The sequence below is a fragment of the Tauraco erythrolophus genome, chromosome 1 (genome assembly GCF_009769465.1).
Source record: "Tauraco erythrolophus isolate bTauEry1 chromosome 1, bTauEry1.pri, whole genome shotgun sequence".
Lineage (NCBI taxonomy): Eukaryota > Metazoa > Chordata > Aves > Musophagiformes > Musophagidae > Tauraco > Tauraco erythrolophus.
Genome location: NC_141465.1, coordinates 63,987,923 through 64,006,272, shown reverse-complemented (window position 1 = coordinate 64,006,272; position 18,350 = coordinate 63,987,923). Strand labels below are relative to the sequence as shown.

General features: G+C 42.9%; 1 protein-coding gene across 30 annotated transcripts in view; it reads right to left on the bottom strand.

Moving 5' to 3' along the window:
* Positions 1-1,407: 1,407 nt before the first annotated feature.
* The window catches only part of MAP4K4 (mitogen-activated protein kinase kinase kinase kinase 4), a 174,866-nt gene continuing 157,923 nt past the window's right edge, over positions 1,408-18,350 (bottom strand). For 25 of the 30 annotated variants that reach the window (XM_086610155.1, XM_086610189.1, XM_086610147.1 and 22 more), the window contains 7 exons: positions 14,962-15,105; positions 9,291-9,425; positions 6,248-6,348; positions 5,339-5,488; positions 4,365-4,524; positions 2,206-2,345; positions 1,408-1,491 (listed from right to left, as the gene is read on the bottom strand). In XM_086610155.1, the coding sequence (XP_086466281.1) occupies positions 1,408-1,491; positions 2,206-2,345; positions 4,365-4,524; positions 5,339-5,488; positions 6,248-6,348; positions 9,291-9,425; positions 14,962-15,105 (914 nt within the window). Of the gene's footprint in view, positions 1,492-2,205; positions 2,346-4,364; positions 4,525-5,320; positions 5,489-6,247; positions 6,349-9,290; positions 9,426-14,961; positions 15,106-18,350 lie in introns of all 30 variants that reach the window. The other 5 variants (XM_086610197.1, XM_086610249.1, XM_086610275.1 and 2 more) reach the window with 1 other exon arrangement.

Genomic DNA, 18,350 nt, shown 5'->3' with positions numbered 1-18,350 from the left:
ATTGCATTCTTAAAAAAGAAAAACATCACCACCCCGAAATGGTTCCTACAACATTTAACAGTTTCTAGAACTAGCCTAGTTATTTTTACCTGCCTGTTATGAAGCCCACGAGTTAGAAGAGTGAAACCTCTGGTTTTAGGCTAAGTTCTGGCTTCTATTAAGGATGTAACTGGTTTAAAAAATGCTTGCTTTACCAAAATTTGTAAGCAAATTACATTAATCAGTGTCTCACTGCCATACCACTACCACTATTGCCCCAACGGACCACCCTCTCCTCCTGCTGAAACTTGCTATGCAATAACAGTCAGAAACCTTCCAATCTGGTAGTTTTGGTATTAAGATTAAATTAGACATTAATGGTTTTCATCTAAAAACGTATAAACTAAACCACCTCTTTTATTTTATGCATTAAAAACAATGAGGTAGGCACAAAAAATAAACATATGTAGTTTGGATTTTATTTCTCTTTTTTTTTTTTTTTTTTTTTAGTTCTGCAAGTGCAGACTGTGGTAAAACTGTTGTTGCACTTCTAGGTTTAAACAAAAATTAAACCTTTAACTGAGGCAGTGCTAATACTGTGACATAACCAAGTTCTGGCCTAACACAGAATCATTATAGAAAATGAATTTTTTTCTTTTTTTTTCCCTTTTTTTTTTGTGTTTTTTTTTTTTTGTTTGTTTGTTTTTTATCATCTGCACATGTTTCAGGCAATACCTGGTACACAGAAAATGACTAAAGTTATTGGCCAGGCCAAAATAAAACTGCAGAAACAAAAAACCCCAAGAATTCCACCCCGAGCCCCTTCCCACCCTCCCTGTCCCCAAGAAGAAGTTATCCTAGTCACTGTGTCTTTCACATTTTATAAATATTAACTTCTTAAAACCTGCACCTTCCTCTTTGTCCACATATTGTCACATTACAAAAAAGAAATGTCAATTAAATACATTGTTAACATTACTAAACTAGATCTGCCCTCTGTTTCAGCCAGTCTGACTCTCTGCACCACTTCTCACCTTCTCTTGCCTGCCCCCCATCCACTCAACAGCATGTTCATGGTAAGTCTGGTTTGTTTTTTCCTTTTAACCCCCTCTCTGCTTTAACACTAACAAACAGAGTCCTTCGAAGCCTAGGAATCCTGGAGCTGAAGGGAAAAGACGACCTGTAGCTTTCTAGCATGATCCCAAATCTCAAAGACATCGTAGCACCTGATGGCAATATCTTTACAGCACCAGCTGCGTCGCAGCCTCAGTTGAAAAACAAAAAGAAACCTAACACCAGTGATGCCTGCACACACATTTACACAGAGTGCTGCATTAGTGCAGGTCTGTACTCCAGTTGAAAATAATTCCGAGTTATGAAGATCTCAGACTCTGGATGTCAGCAATTCCTCGCCAAATCCCACTGCTTCTACCAGCTCAGAAGAGAAGTCCTGCCAAGGGTCATGAAATAGACTTGACTGCTTCCGCCCGACCGTACGGAGGCAAAGAAAACCTGTGAAGGAAAGAGATTGACAAATTCAACAGGTGAGACTGCAGCGGCTTCAATTTGCCTGCATTGCCCCTGATATTTAGAGTGCAATTGCAGTGCTGTGCTGGGAATGGCAGGGTTGGAGTTGACTTTCTTCACAGCGGCCCATATGGAGCCGGGCTTTGCATTTCTGCCTAAAACAACATTGATAACACACCAGTGTTTTGGCTGCCGCTGAACAACACTTGCACAGCATCAAGGCTGTTTCTCCAGTCCTCTCAACCCCCAATGGCCAGCGGGCTGGGGATGGGCAAGAGGCTGGGAGGAGACAACGCCCGGACAGCAGACCCAAACTAACCAAAAGGGGATCCCATAACATGTAACGTCATGCTCAGCAATAAAAGCTCAGGGAATGGAAAAGGCCTTTGTTTTCCCAAACAGCATTCCACACGCTGAAGCCCTGCTTCCTGGGAAGTAGATATCTGGTGATAGGAAGTTGTGAATGAATTCCTTATTTTGCCTGGCTTGCGTGTGCAGCTTTTGCTGCCCTCATTAAACTGTCTTTATCTTGATCCATGAGTCTTTTTGCCTTCCTTCTTTCTTGTTCCCATCTCACAGGAGAGGGGAGTGAGTGAGAGGCTGGGTGGGTGTTTGGCTGCTGGCTGGGGTCAACCCACTCCAAACATCCAGTTAAAGTTTATCATCTTGGCAACAAACTGGGAAGGGGAGGAATTATACCTTGTCATTGCGTTCACATAAGAACTTGAGTCTTTGTGCCCTTTTGTGCATGAACACACCGTCCAAGTGTCCAGTTTCCACCGATCGTATTTCAATAGCTTTTTCTCCCCAGCCCATAATCTGGTTGGATCGGATGTACGCTTTGGAAAGAAAACACCCATTAGGACAGTACAAGGCAACTGGAGGAACTGAAAAAAGCAGAGGAATATACTGATGCACTCCAGTTAAAAATGACCTGTACATAATTATAACTACACACATGTTCAGAGTGCTTTTTCTGTCTTCGATGTCTTCATGATGTCTAAAAATACCTTCTTTTTTTTTTAATTTCCCCGTGGGTTTTCCACGCTACTAACATCCGTCTTGCCTGAGCATTCATGACGCAGTGGGAACCTTCCAACCTTCAACTAAATGGAAGGAACATTGAGTTTTTTACACAGGCTTTTTCTCACAAGTTTGGCAAAGAGACAGGCTAATTAGGTGTTGACAATGAGAAAGTAGAACCCAAGGTTTAATTAGACTAAACCCATCCACTCTAGTATGTCTACAGCACCAGTACTGTGTCTTACAGTGTTATTTTTCCTCCTTGAAGGAGTCTGTCAGCAAAAACAGAGAAAGGGGAGAGGGAATGGGAAAATTAGAAAAAAAATAGCTAGCCTCCTTTAATAGGAGTAATACTTGGAAAACCTCTTCTCCTTCTCGAGAAAGCCAATCGGCCTGAAAAGTACTGTGCGTATCTTAAAGGTTCATGTTTCTCCAAGTAGAAATACTATTATTTGTCATACTGCTTTCCTTTGTGCACAAATAAAGCAAAAAATCAAGCGTTTTTCCTTCAGAGTGTCACTGGGGGAAACTGATTAGTAGCAGCATGAGGAAGAAAATCTGTCCTTGATAGTGGTAAAAAAATCAAACGCAGGAGAAAGTCAGCAGCGTTATGAAAAGGTACATTCAAAAAGCAATTTGATGGACAGTCTGAGGAATGCTGCCAAAAATAACATATGGGAACTTAATGAAGAATAAGCTGTTGACTCTGATTTGCATGCATACTTAACAGAAAAATAAAAAGAATAGCTCTTAGCAAGCACAATTAAAAAATACGTAATTGTGCAGTACTTCCCTTTTATAGAATTTTTCTCATATTAATTATCAATGACATTAAATCAAACTATCTACTACAGTATAATGTTCATCTATGACCTCACATATACCATAATGCTGGAAATTTATTTATTTTTAAATATGTCACTAGTGGTAACTGGGCCAAGTAGCTTCTAAAAATTGTCAGATGAGATGTTCAGATGGTGTCAGCTGCCTCAGTGCCATTTACTTCACAGGCACTCCAGTCCCCAAAGGCTCTACAATTTGTCAGCTGATAAATTCTGCTTTCTTTTAGATCTAGTCAAGAGTTAATCACCACAGGAGTGAACATGCTGTGTATGAAACTTCTTTAAATTTCCTCCTCCATTATTGTTCGAACCACTATCAGCAGTCATCTCCCAATACATGTATCCATTCCAAAGCACGTAAAACTCAACATGTTTGCCCAACAAAATGAAGGTGTGATGACAGGCCATGCTATGCTCAGCACTGAAATATGGCAGCTCAGGCAGTAAGAGGAATCTTGGTGTGTACTTGTGCCTGTAACAAACCTGTGCCCATTTTACTACACTTACTGCCCCCACTCTCGAAGCTACCTTATTCTGAACTGGAGAGATGTGGGAGAATCATGGTGCTAGGATAGATGAGCAATCTGCAGGCGAATTAAAGTGAACACATCAAATTAGATATACAGACTGTTATCTATATGGAAATACCCATAATAATATCTTACCCATCTGCCATCTTACATGTCTTTATATCCAAAGGTTTCCACAACTTTTGTGGCCATCTAGCAAAAATTCTGCAGCCTAGAGAGGCCCTGGTGAGTTTTTCATTCCCAAACTCCACAGCTTGCTTGTTTGGATTTTGTTCTTAAAAACTCAGCACAAAATAGATCCGTATGATTATTACGCTCCACTTTGCACAGCTGTTTTCCAGGAATACTACAGCATCACTGCTTCTGAATCTGAAGTCAAACCTGATGCACCTTCCTTCTGCCCGCGTGCACACGCTCATGCTCCCTAACGGCATGTTGTATATGATTTGCCAGAGGCACTTACCAACTGAAGTTGGCATTTCTCCCCACTGCAGAACCACGTCCTTGGTTATCCTTCCATATGTGTTGACGTAAACTCCTTCATCCTCGTAGCAGACCAGTAGCTCCATCCCATCCGTGTTTGGGAGAATGATGATTGCATGAGGTTGGATACTGCTCTGGATCTACAAAGACAGAAGAGAAGAGGAAGCCTTTTGTTTTAATGCCGCAGAGCCTGGGCTGGGAGAGAGGGCTGTGTGATTTTTGATTTTGGCTGACAACAGATTGGGAATTCGCTCACTTCAGAAGTGCTAGCTCTGCTCCTCCTGAGCTAGATACCCTACACAGTGACAACAAAGACCTGGAAACCCTTGGGCCACTAATCCTCTCATCTTAAGGCAGACATCTAAAAACAGAAAAGATGAACTTCTCTGTAGGAGTGCTTGTTTCTGTCCACAGGCAGAAAGGGAGCCCGGGGCAAGCAGACCAGATGCAGACCTCAGACCTCTGCACTGTAGTGAACATTTCTTGGGGAGATGCATCACACACTGCAAGGCCATCCAACACCTCTGTGTACAAGGAACAACAGGAAGCCTTGGTAGGCGAGGCCACCCAGCCTTTGCCAACCTTGTTGAATCTCATCAGTGGGCTGTTGTGTCGTTTGTGCTACCACCTTCTCTGCAGCCTCTGCTGGGCACTTGCAATGCACTCAACCATTTAGCTGCTACCCCTGAAACAGTCACACTGGCCCATGCCAGGCCTGAGTGGGCATCTCGCAACCATGGAGACACACTGACCATGAAGAGAGGACAGAGAGTGAGGCACAAACCCTTAAGCACAGGTAGCCACATCTGTTTGGAACTCTCCACCCAATTTACTGCTGCCAGCATCTGGCAGTGATCCACAGGGACAGCCTGACATGCTAGTCATCAGAGGAAAGGAAGAGGGGGCACAAAACCAGAAAGAAAGAAAAAACCCAACCCCAGTAGCAGCTCTTACATGTGTTGGTAGATAAATATCATAGACCGATCCTGAATCCACATCAACAGCATGGAAGCCAGCACAGGAGCCATAGATCACTTTTAGTCTCTGACCCTCTTCTACGGTTAGATCCACCAGCAATGGCTTATGTACCAATTCTCCAAATGACTGTAAGACAACCATCAGTGAGATTTACTTTACTGCTTACAACCACAGTGGGTTTTATAAAAACATGCTCTAATGCACATATTATGGGTTTACTCCTCCCACATCCCTCTGGCCCCCATCCACCAAACCAGTCAGGCTAACACGTCTCTCACGGACAAGGACAGATTACTCTGCAACTTGTTGCATTTCAGTCACATAATATTGTAAGCTATTTTCTTATTTATTATTCTTTCTTATTGTGAGCTTATTTACTTTAGTTGGTCTGTTTGTTTTTCAGTAAAAATTCTTTTCTCCAAAGTTCAAGGCAATTTGACACTCTTGTAGTGTTTACTTCGATCTGCGTAACCAAACTGATCATCTGTAAATCAGCCTACTAATTATACCAGTTAACTTCATTGTTGCAGCATTCAAAAAAATAACAATTCTGCGTATTACTTAATGACTTTTTCTGCTCAGATGAAGATGTTTGGACTCAGTTCACTTCTCTCTGCTTCATGTTTTATTTATAGAGAGATGAAACAAACGGGATATTGTGTCATTTTCATTATTAGTTTATGCTCAGTTACAAATTAGAACTTCAAGTGTACTGACTCTTAGAGCTAAAAAAAATTCCTAAATTAAAATATAATACCAAGTTCATGGCAGATTTACAAAAGAACTTCTAGTATGGCCATGATAAAATGTCAGAATATTTTCGTAAAAGGGGTAACTGCAAGCAGCTATGAGAAAATCCTACATATGGCTGAAATATACTGTTACCTTAAAGGCCATAAATTTATGGTATGGCTTTGGTGCCCATGCATAGACTTCCACAGAACTCTTCAATGCAATTACCAAGAACTTGATTCTTTCATATTTTACTGAAATTAAACAAAATGAAAAAGAACTCAGTATCAATTTCAAAGTCATTCCAGTTACTCCAGGAAAGCAGAAAACTACAATATTTCTCCATACTTTCATTGATTTGGAGGTTTTTAGCAACACTGCATTTTAAGATTGCTAATTCTATGTATTTTGACACATTTATGCCACCAAAATCATTACTCTTATCAGTAACTGAACCCGTCACCATGTTTTGAATTACCTAGCTGGTACACACTTTTTTACACTTATTTTTTTCCACATTAGACAGTGCTTACTCATCAAGACAAGAAAAATGGTTTTCAGACAGAGACATTTCCAATAAAAGAAGGCTGTGAATGTGGCAGAGTGTTATGGCAGTTCCAGTCACAGCACTGGCAGTGATATTTTGAGCTGATGGCAAAATTCCCCAGAGGAAAGGAGGAAAGGAGGAAAAAGAAGGAACTGAAATAAGAAGTTAAGAAACAAGTGCATTTCAACAGTAAAAGGCAAGTTTGATAACGGAGCACTTTCCTTTGTCTCTAAAGTCTGAGATAACTTATTTGGAAAACAAAAGTGCACAGAATTTATCAGAAATGAAGTGTTATTACACAGCTGATTCACAAATGCTCAAATAGATCTCCGTTGCCACATTCAAACAGCTGGTTAAATTAATCATCAGGAAAAACTGTTCATTACTACTGTTTTCAGGAGGGGACTTATAAAGTCTAGAAATGCCTATTCCAGAAGCATGGCTGGACCTGCATTTCCAGTTGCCATTTGGATTTGGGAAAGAACAGATCATGGGCACTTCCAAATGTTGAGGTTTGTTAACCTGTTTCCAGCACTCTTTTTTGAGGGATTTAAAAAAAAAAAAAAAGCATTATTTAGATGACATTGAGAAACCTCTGGAGACTTCTGCAAGCTCTTTACCCTTGAAAGGAAGGAAAGAATACGACAATTTTCCGAAAGAATGAGTAATTCCATGCACCTTCACCCTCTGCCATTGTATCTCTCAATCAAAACTGATTTTGAAACATGGCAAGACCTGGGAGAAGAATGCTTCTTTAATAAATACTATTTTAATGCCTTTTAGATATCTTATGGCTGTACAAGCCTGCAGTTGTCTCTTGGTAGGCAACAGGGAGACAAAGCTACTACTTGCTCCCTTTTTACTCCGCAGGGAAGCAAGACTACTGAACTGTGTTAAAGGACTTGACACTTTTTTTGTCTTTTTCATAAAAAAGTCTCTCAACCTCCACAGCTGTACTGACTGAAAAACAGAGCTTTTATTCAGTCTTGTCTAGCTTACAAGACTTCTTCGAATTTTCTTCTCAGAGAAGAGGGGGGTGTTGAACTAAACCACCTTATCTGTAAAAGGAGAGCTTTGATAATCCTCATTCTTCGCTCTGGGCGCTATCTGGGAATTCACCCAAATCTTGAGTTTCAAAAGAGCAATTTATCCTTTAGAGGAGCCAAAAATCGCCTGAAGCAGCTGAGATCCATAAATACCACTTCACCCTGATGTCCGAGACGCCTGTTGCATCAAAGAGACAAGGAAGCGATCAGTGCCAGCTGTCTCCGTGGCAGCCTCCAGACTGTGAGCCCAACTATTGGCAGAGCTCATCCTTCTTGGGAACTGAAGCGCAGCTGTCAGAGAGGTCTCTCACTACCTGAAGAAGTCATATACAGTTCAGACGGAAGTTCACTGCCAGGCTGCAGCCCAGGGTAACAAACCCCTCTTCATCTGGAGGAGAATGCTCTTTGTTTCACATGCTTCCCTGCTGGAAAGTCTCCTCTCAATAGCTGTTAATGTATTGTTAACAGGCCACTTCATTATGCTGCTGACACCCTGGGGTATGATACCAGAGATGTACATTATTAATTGTTTTGGGGGTCAAGCTCCTGGTTCAGCAGTCACTTACTGCCATCATTATTGATTACGCCCCACTGGCAGGTTTTTCCAAGAGCACACGAATGATAGGAGGAGACTGAGCTCAGCCTGATTGCTGCTGCTCCATGCTGACTGACACGGCTGGAAATGAACTGAGCTGGCTCTTAGGAGAAACCCAAATCAAAGGTAACATCTAGGGCCCGTTAAAGATGCATCACGAGCCTGAAGCAAGAGAAAGAGCTCTTGGTCCATATCTCCACCTGCAGGGCAGCAGGCTCACTGCATGCTCTGCTGACAATTCTACATGTCCTTCACTAGTTTTGATGGGAATTTCTACAGTCAAATTTCATTTAAACAACTTAAATCCACTCAAAAGGCACCTGCCTAACAAAAACACACTCCATCTCATAACTGTACTGCAGTAGATCTGAGACGGCATTAGGAAATTTTATGAGCTAAGGGGAGTCAATGACTCATCTTGAAGTTAAACATATGCTTCTGTTCCCAGATGGCTCCCCAAAGCTCAAGCACTAGCTGGGCTTGCTTTCTCCTCCCACTCTCTTTTTTTATTTTTTTTCCCTTTTCTTTTTTTTTTTCCCCCAGTCTTTAAAATCTACATTAGAGGAGACTTTTTTAATTCCATTCCAGCATGTGATTTCAGCATGATAAAAGATCAGGGAAACCTGTTGGTGAAGAGAACAGCTACTGGTTGACAATAGTTCCTCTGTTATCTAAAGGGTCTAACAGAGGTGGCAAAACATTACCACCCCTCATGGTCTGTATTAGCACTCTCCTGGACATTGCATCTGCCGTGGGAAGGAGACAGATGGAGATTTGTGCCCGCTCCAGTTCACAGCCCAGCATCCCACCACAAAACCTCTCCCATATTGAGTTTAACCCAGAAACTTGCCATCTATTCCAGCGCTTTGCCAGAAAAGTTTGCCCTGAGGGATAGGGAAGACAGCTAGAAATAAAACCAAACCTTAAACCCAGCAGCTACACATGCTGCAGTTCCCCTTCTCCGCCTGCTTTTATCCCCACGATTTGATTACAGCATTCACTACTCACCCACTTTATAGTGCACACAGCCTTCCAAGTCGCCCACCGTTGTCCAGCCCTGTTTCTTTTCTACTTCAGGGTCGTTGTGAAGGATTTTATTTCTTAACCAGGACAAATAGTAAACTCGCAACTTGTTCTTCTTACCTGGCCACAAAATGACAAAGACTGAGTTACCTCCACAGGAGGGTAAGTGCAAAAAAACCCTGGCCCAAGCAAACAGAAAGCCCCGCAGAGCAAATCAAAGTAACAACGAAGAAGAAATTGCTGCAACCACAGAGATCTCCCTCAGTTTTTATGCCCATAACGGCTTTACTACAGACTCCACCCAAACACACGCTTTCCCAATAATCAATGCCAGAGACACATGGTAATACCACATGAACATAAAATGACAAACGCAAGGGAACAGCTCATCAGTTGCCTGAGTCTTAGAACGCAAACAACTTTTATTTGAAAAGGGTTATACTCACACAACAAAAGCCCTAAAGAGTCATGCACCGAGATAAAAACAATACACAGCTGAATCAGAACAGCTCTTTTTCACACTAAACTGTAGGAGAGCAGCAGGAGGGAATTTGAGGCCCGAAATTATCTATACTGCTATCAGAAGAGAGTAGGACTGGTTCGAAAGGAGGAAGAAAGAGTGAAGAAGAATATGGTGATGAAATGTATGTTACAAATTCTTCCCAGATAGTGACTGGGACATTTCCATCCTTTATATCATCCTTGGAGACGCAAACTGATCAAGCTTTATTAAGATTGTTTATTATTCCCCTGGTGGAAAAATACACCAAACAGCCGCACTAAACAATTTCATACCTGAACCACTTTACACCAGTTCTGTTGTAAGGAAAAAAGTACAATATTTGAAATTGCAGTGAGAGAATTTCATACGGCTCATGCAAACTTCATTTGCTTGTTAAAAGCTGGCAATTGCTTTGTCAGCAGCCCTTCCCTTCTGCTGCAATGGGTGTAACACTTACCAGGCTGCACACAGAAACTGCAAGAGGTGCTTCTTCTCCACAGGTGAGAGTCTACTTGTCCAGGCTGCCCTATCTTCAACTGACAATGCATTTGCCACGGTCATCAAAATACAGCTCAGACACTAACTCTTAATATAAGAAGGCCTCCTTCAATGTAGAGCAAGGTTCATGATAAACTTTATCAGTGATTCTTTAACAACTAATGGTCTACGAAGCATCTGCTGAACTAGTGAGAAGGTGGCCCTAACACACATGCTCAAAGCTTGCATCCTCGTTCCTCCAGCTGCTTTGCTGCCCAAAGCCATTACAGCCCTGCAGATGAAACTCGAGATGAGGAAGAGAGATCGTCTCTGCTTTGACCAGGAGCCATTTAATAAGGCTCCATGAGGTCTCTGTGCACAGGAAGGAAATAAGAGATGCTCCCAGGGATCCACCTGTCAGGGGAGTTGCTCCATGCTAGCACTTCAGCAGTCGCACTGAGGAAGCTGTGGACAATGTTTCACAGTCCTTGGAGCTTAGAGGAGACAGCTGACCTGTGCTGCAGTCAGTGCTGGGCTGGCCAAGTGACACAGCACGGGTCTACGCAGCAAAACGCCACAACCTGTCAGGATGGTCCACCTGGCAGCCTGCCAGCCAGATCTAGCTATAGGGTTTAGCTAAAATTGTTAATTTGTATTTTAAGTTTTCACACAATGCCTACCGATGGATCAATTCACCTCTGGCTGCTCATTTTGGAGACAGGGATGGGTGTACGGCATCACAGGATACTGACTATAGCAGGACATGCAGCACAAGCGTCGAGACCATCCTGCTGTGCTCAGCAAGCTTCACACTATGGTCCTGGAGCTGGCACAGAGCCTCTACCCTGATGGCAAGGGACCCCCTAACAGAGCCAGGCTCCTCAGGAAAAGCAGCTGCAGGTGCTGGGGAAGCACAGCTTGCAAACAGGCTGCTCCATGGACTCCAGTGCCACGTGCTGTTCCGTTGCAAAGACGCACAGTCTAAAAGATCTTTTTATGATTACTTGGATGGGGAAGAGCAAGAGGAAAAGAGGAGGCAGCTTCAAAGTAAAAAATCAGTTCACTGAGCTTAAATTTAAAGTGGAATTGGAGAGCAATTTGCAAATTCTAGGCCCGCTATTTAATTTTAAAAGCCCCTCTGCCCTGATGGCACCAAATGAAACATGAAGCAACATCGTGCTGTTGTTTGCTTATCCCTACCACAAACACGACAGCAGATTTGGCAGTTAACTGAGATTTATTGTCTGACTTCATTTGCTTGCTTCATTTGCTTCATATTTATTAAGCCATGTTTCACAAAGGGATAAAGCTCCACCACTGCCGTAGCTTTTTAAAGATTTGGAAAAGAGACCAGAGCCGGAAACAATATTCCCAGAAGTCTCACATCTGACCAAGGAAAGATCCTCCCATGAAATACTGCAAGAGATAGCCATGAGGGACCTTTTAGAAAGACTGAAATAGGGAACATGGTCTGGATCAGAAGGCACTGCAGCTAGGAGTGAGAAAGAGCTCAGAGCACTCAAGGTCAGTTCAATGCACTGAATGTTTTTAAAACCATCACAAGTCCCTGTGCATGGGGAGACAAATTCTCTCTCGGATATTTCCATGGCTTTAGCTTCCCCAGTAGCTTAGTCAGACTTGAAGACTCAGAACACACTGGACAGGGGAATTTCCCAGCACGTGGCTAGTTTTTTTTTTTTCTGCTGGTTCACATGATATGAACCAGGGTATTTCTCTCCAACCAGAAACATTTTTCAGAACAACAACAGAGAAATATCTCAAGCGTGTTCCCATTGTGTTTTAGTGTCTAGACCACAAGGAAAGTCACAAGACAGGAAATTCCTCTGCCTTTTAGCAACCTGACATGAAAAGAGCAGGACCGGCTAGTTATATAAACATGTCTGTGTGCGTATTTCAACAAGTTATGCTGCTCTTAATGTTCATATTAGGAGTGAGGGAATTAGATTCTTCTGCTTGTAAATCTCTACCAGTCAGTTTAAAAAGCTCTCAAAAATCTGGTCTTTTGGTTTTGTTTTTTCGGTCAAATTGTTATGGCCATGAAATAAGAAGGAAAAGTCTGCTCCAGCCATCAAATGAACTGATCAGCCAATGACTTCTGTGAGAATTCACAGCTCTGGTTCCTCCACAAAGGTAGTTACAAATGCAAAGTCCCTTTTCCTATATTGAGTTTTTGTTTTTATTGTCGCTGTGGTTTTTAATTATTAAGCAGGCAAGTCCCAACCAGTTCTTCTACTCTGTCATCCCTTTCTACCTTCCCGAGTGCCACCACCAGCCAGTTGCGTTGGCAAAACCCTCAGGGTGCCACAAGCGGAGTATGTTCTGTATGCACGTCGTCGCTTTCTCTTCCAGCATTTTTATGACTCTCAGCACTGTATTACAAAACTATGTTCTTGCCTCCTGACAGTATGAACTGAAAATCCAATTAACTACTCTGCTTTGACCTGCAAAGTTTTCTTGTACCAGCTGTAGCAGCTCAATATCTTTGTATCAAAAGCTTAGTTCTCAGTAAGTTCTATATTTGAGATATGCATTGGGAGGAAGAATTGATTTCAGGTTTCCAGATTCCAAAGAGCATATATTAAAAGCAATTTTAGGTGACGATCCTCTCAAAATCCTAACGCACTGCAGCTTCTTCGCACCACGTGGTGACACTTTTCAAACCTCATCACTGTCACCACATCACTTCCCAAAAAAGCCGAGCGACCATACAGCTGAGAGCACCATAGGGAGCTGAACAATGCTCCCAGCAGAGCAGTAGCAAGTCCTGGGAGGCAGTAACCAAGCTGCCAAAATGCACCATTTGCAGAAACACATTGCCATGTCGGTGTTCCCACATTGCCTGAAGAAGCGGAGCAACTCACTGTAAATTAAAAGACAGTATGAGAAGTCCAGCATGAGAGTAGCTTAGGTTGAGCACTACAACACAGAAGCCAGAACAGGAAGGTAAGGGAGGGGGGCTCAGCATAAAAGCATCACAGTTTCACCAAGTGTGCCCCCCTCACCCTGCCTCTCCCTGGGCAGAGATGGCTCTTTCCTGCCTCGTCCTCTGTTACTGGAGTTAGGTACTCCAATAAAATGCAGGAGATGGGACGGAGACGAAGGCATAAGCCAGTCAAAGATCAGCCAATTTCTTAAGGGTTAATGTAGCGTGTCTCCACAGAGGAAGCAATAGTTTTGAAGGAGACAAAGAAAACGGATGTGTCAGGGTACTCCAATCGTGACTGACGCAAAAGTAAATAAACCTAAAACAATTACACACAAGAATGAATCACAGACACTTGTCGTCTGTGTAGAGTATGCTTCAAATCAACAGATTTTACACAAGTTGGATTACACAATATTTTTGTTTATAAGGTCTACTATAGAATAAACTCTATCAAATGGTGCTTTTCAAACAGCTTACATTTTCATGTATAGTGTTAGACATCAAAAGGACACACAGCAGGTTGTGTTTTTTTAAACCCTTCTTGATTCATCTTTTCTTTTTAAAGATTTCACAGCGTAGCTGTAGCTGAGAACACAGCAAACAACTAGGCAATAAAATACGGTCGTTCTAGACAGAAACAAAGTCCCACGTTGACGACACCAGCATGGGCATGGTTCTTTGGACATGTAGTAGCATAACACCGCTAATGCGTTAAATTGTCTAGGTGTGTGTCCTTTTGCACAAGTGTCTGGAGAGCCAGTGAGCTCCTCCAGCGGATTCAGAGGGGCTCTGGAGCCTCAATAAATTTTGGGTTGCTCTGAACAATGACACAGAGGCCACTGTGAGAAACTTCATTTAACATCCTCTCCCTCTCACACATGTAGCAGCATAGCAAAGGTTGATTTCACAAACAAACCGAAACAAAAGGAAAGGTAAACAGCTGAACAACACCTGTGAAGAAAGATTAACAGTGCACCACATCAAGTTGCTCAACAGCAGGATAACCTTATGCAATAACTCTCTGGAGCCACAGAGTCTGGAACCTCAAGCTTCATAAAACGTATTTTTCATCGGCACACACAAAACAAACACAACAATCACCACCACCCTTCATCTCCTGTTGCTTTGCTGTCTGCAGTTGCATCCAGTGAGAGACAAGGCCAAAAGCTGCACTGATCTGCCTTCTCACACTGGCAATTTCCACATCACGTACGCATTGTACTCCCCCCATTCTCAAACATACACGTTCACCCACACTCCACATCACTCTTATTTCCCTACTTTGCAAGAGCATTTCCCATTCTACAGATTTTAACAGACAAGATGTCTTTAAAAGCAAGTAGGAAACGCATGTTTTGGCTAGTAAGAGGCCAGATTGAAAGTAATCATGGCAGAGGGAAAGAATGTTATTTTCACAAATTTCACAAAACACTAATTTACAGCTCCCAAACACTGAACAAACAAAGCCAGACGTTTCCCCCAAATCCATGCAGTATTTTTAAAAGCCACCCCCCAGGAGGAAGGACAGGGGGCAAACAGGGCCAGGGTGGTGTGTGGAAGATGATTCACTTGCAGAAACAAACTGCAGACTCAGAGAGGTGAAATGATGGAAAATCCACTGAATTCAGTCAAGTCAGGACTTCCCCTTCAACACACAGGCTGCCAAGAAAAGCATTCTGCCATGCCGTGCCAAAAGGGGGGAAAAAATCATGTTGAAAAGTTAACTTTACCAGAAATTGTCACCAAGACATTCAGCCCTTCAAGCACATCCATCTGCTGGAATCGTCTTCGATTGATAAGTGGGTAAACCTTCCCCTGACCACTTCTGTCTAGCAGCATCAGACCACTTTCAGTGCCCACTAACAAGTTCACTCCTAGAAGAAACAAAAACAGAGATCCAAATTAGTAGGCTGACTTTCTGCAATAGCTTGGTCCCCGCTGGGAGGAGGGGACTGTGGTGCAGCCCTCCTGTAAAAGGATAGGCACAGGGTTGGTCCTCAGCTTCCCAACAATCTTTTCCATCTGAATGTTAAAACTAGACGAATTACAGTAATCTTGTGCTTCCACACAAGATTTTTCCTAAAGATCAAAGAAATACAGATGAGAAAAGTCAGTAGGCCAGTTTTTTTATACAAAGGTCCACACATCCACTGGAACACTTTCCAAGAGTCCACAAAACCTTAGTATTTAAAATCAGTTACATTTTTTTAGTAATAAATATATACAAATGAGAGTAGGTTTTAAAAATATATTCATATATTTACATATTATCACTCTTAAATTTCACGACTATTTATTTGCAATAGAGTTTCAGTCTATGACCCCACAAATTGTGCAGAGACAAGTCAGATACAGAATGGAAATCAAACCAAATGCTCGACTTGCTTTATTAGACTTCCATCTTGCAATCCCAATGTAAAACTTGTCTTCCTTAAGCACAATAAAGTAATGAAATAAGAAAAGCGAAACTCATACAAGGCAATCATAGCTATACTGCTTAACGGCCTTAACCCCTAGTCAGACAATTAATCCCCAGATGTAACTATGCTGGTGCCAACGGATGTATCATTCAGATTGATCATGTAACGAACCTTTTCTAACGCAGCACGTGGGCCCAATGCACAGAAGTCTCTATCTTGGTAGCATCCATAGCAATGACATGTTTTCTCATAGTATCAAAAAAATGCCCTTGCTCACAAGGACAAGGAACGCTACCTACACAACACCCTAGCTACCAAGCATGGGAGAGGTTTGCAAAAGGGAAGACATGTTCAGCCTGACCCAGGGGACATGAGGTCTCTCCCAAAGGGGACAGGGTGGTAGGGAGGAGCTGAGAAGCAGCCAGGAGGAGGTAGTGATGGGGAAGGGGCCTGAGCTGCAGGGTTCTGAGGCACCCTGAAGAGCCTCTAGCTGGATGAGAAAAACAGACATATCCCACAGAGAGGTCGGAAACCATCACACATTTTCCATTTTCCTCTCTCTCACCTTTTCAGCAAGGAAACTTCAGAGGTCCCAGCAGTCCCCACAAACCATCACCTCTCTTTGCCCAGTTTTGCCGCTCTGCTACTCCTCTGCCTCCTCCAGGCAGGAGCGGCCACGGACGTGGGCAGGTGCAGAGCCCATCTTGGGAGAGGGCACGCAGCCCTCCCAAGCTCTCCTTCAGCTGCTTCCTGTCCTCCTCCTGCCTCTGCAACCCCCATATGGGTCTGCACCTGCTGGCTCCCATCCCACAGCCCCCGGAGGCGTTTCACATTGACGTCTCCCATACTGGGAGACATCCTCAAACCGGGAAGGGGTGGAAGAAAGCAGGGAGAGCGAGGCAGGCACTGAGGCAAGGCTCGTCACAGCCTGCAGCATCACCCAATGAGGCCGAGGAAGTGCCCAGCACTCAGTCTCCTTCCTGCAGCTCCAGGACCCATTGACTAAAGCTGTCAGGGATCCAGCTTCGACACACACTTTTGTATTTTTTTTCAGCACAGATTACAGCTCAAAGAAAGCCACATGCAAACTGTTCTCCCTCACGGTGCCTTCCACTCTCTGCGCATCAGGGCTCAAACCCTCCTGCCTCCACCCTCCTCTGCCACCTTTGCAGTGCAGTTGTTCCCGCTTCGAGCTTACACACGCGCCCGTCCCCGACCCCTTCCCTCAGCTACATGCATTTGGAGATGAAACTAAGGAGGTACTGTGCTGGTGGCAGCAGTGCCTGCATTTTAAAACGCAGGCGCTATCTTTGTTCACAGCCAGCCGAGCTCTCCTACCACCACCCTACAATTAAGCAGTTCTGGTTTTTCAAACAATGGAAATGCTTCCTGAAAAAGTACAGGCTCTCTGTGGAGGCTGGGTGTAAAAATCCATGCTACTGCATCCCTGTCATTAAGGCTGACTTTCACCACTCGGTAGCAGAAGAAATAGCAGCATAGACCTAACGCAACCAAAAACCTGCCAGATGCTATGGCATTACCTCTGGTAAAGATAAAGCAAAACAAAGCAAAGCAAGCCCTCCTCTTTTTGAATAAGAAACATCACCATGAAATGGCTTGATTTGCTTAAGGGTAAAGGAAACTAAACCTTATCAAGAAATAAGCGTGTGTACTAGCTTACGTCCCCATCAGTTTGGTCTTAAATATTCTACAAGGAAGTGCTTTGTTACAGCTGCAAAACACCTCTAGGATTTTACACCTATAGTTTAAATCACTATAACAGTCAGATACATAGATCAAAGAAATATAAAACCATTAACACAAATTGCCACTGGCAAAACAAGGCAGATTAGAGAAATTATGAGTCATCTTTACTGATCCTATACAATTTCTCTCTGCCTTCGCCCTCTCACAGTCTGAAAGTTTATATTTGCACAAGTCTCTTCGTTTCATCAGAGAATTATTCATATGAACACATGCAGAAATAGCACTGGGGTAAAAATTCTTACCAGTAAATTATGGAAATAAAGAAAAGAGCAGATAGGAAGATAAGGTGTTGGGAGAGCTATTTAATTGACATGGCTTTGCAGGCAAGAATGATAGGACAACAGTGCTGTTCTGAGAAATAAGAAATGCTGGAAATGACCCCAAAAGATATCTAAAACCTTGGAAAAAGCTGTGCAAATGTAAACAAGAAAAGCGCACTATGTTACCTATACAATCACTGTGTGACTTAGGGGAATGGTCAACTCTCTTCTTCATAGTCTTTAAAATGACATGCATGTGCATTTACAGTCTGTCAACAGGGATACTAGACAAATATGTACATAATACACACAAACATCATCTATTACCATCTAGATAATGAAAAAATTCAGGTGGCCCCATAGATTCTGGCCAAGAAAGAAATGACACAGCAAAGCAAAGCTTTCGCTGGGTGTTGCAGCAGTGATTTCATGTTGTAGCAGGCAACAAGCACTGCTCTAAGCCTTTCACCAGTGTAAGATCCTGACTAATTGTCTGACACTGGCATAAATTATCTCTTGTGACAAGAAGGCCAGACACACTTGGTCAGCTGACATCCTATACCCAGCTTCTCCCTGTACTAATCACTCTTAAAGCAACCAAGCCAGTCTCACAGTGGAAAATGTCCCTCCTACCCTTCTCTTTTCTCTCTTCCTTCCTATATAAACTGATGA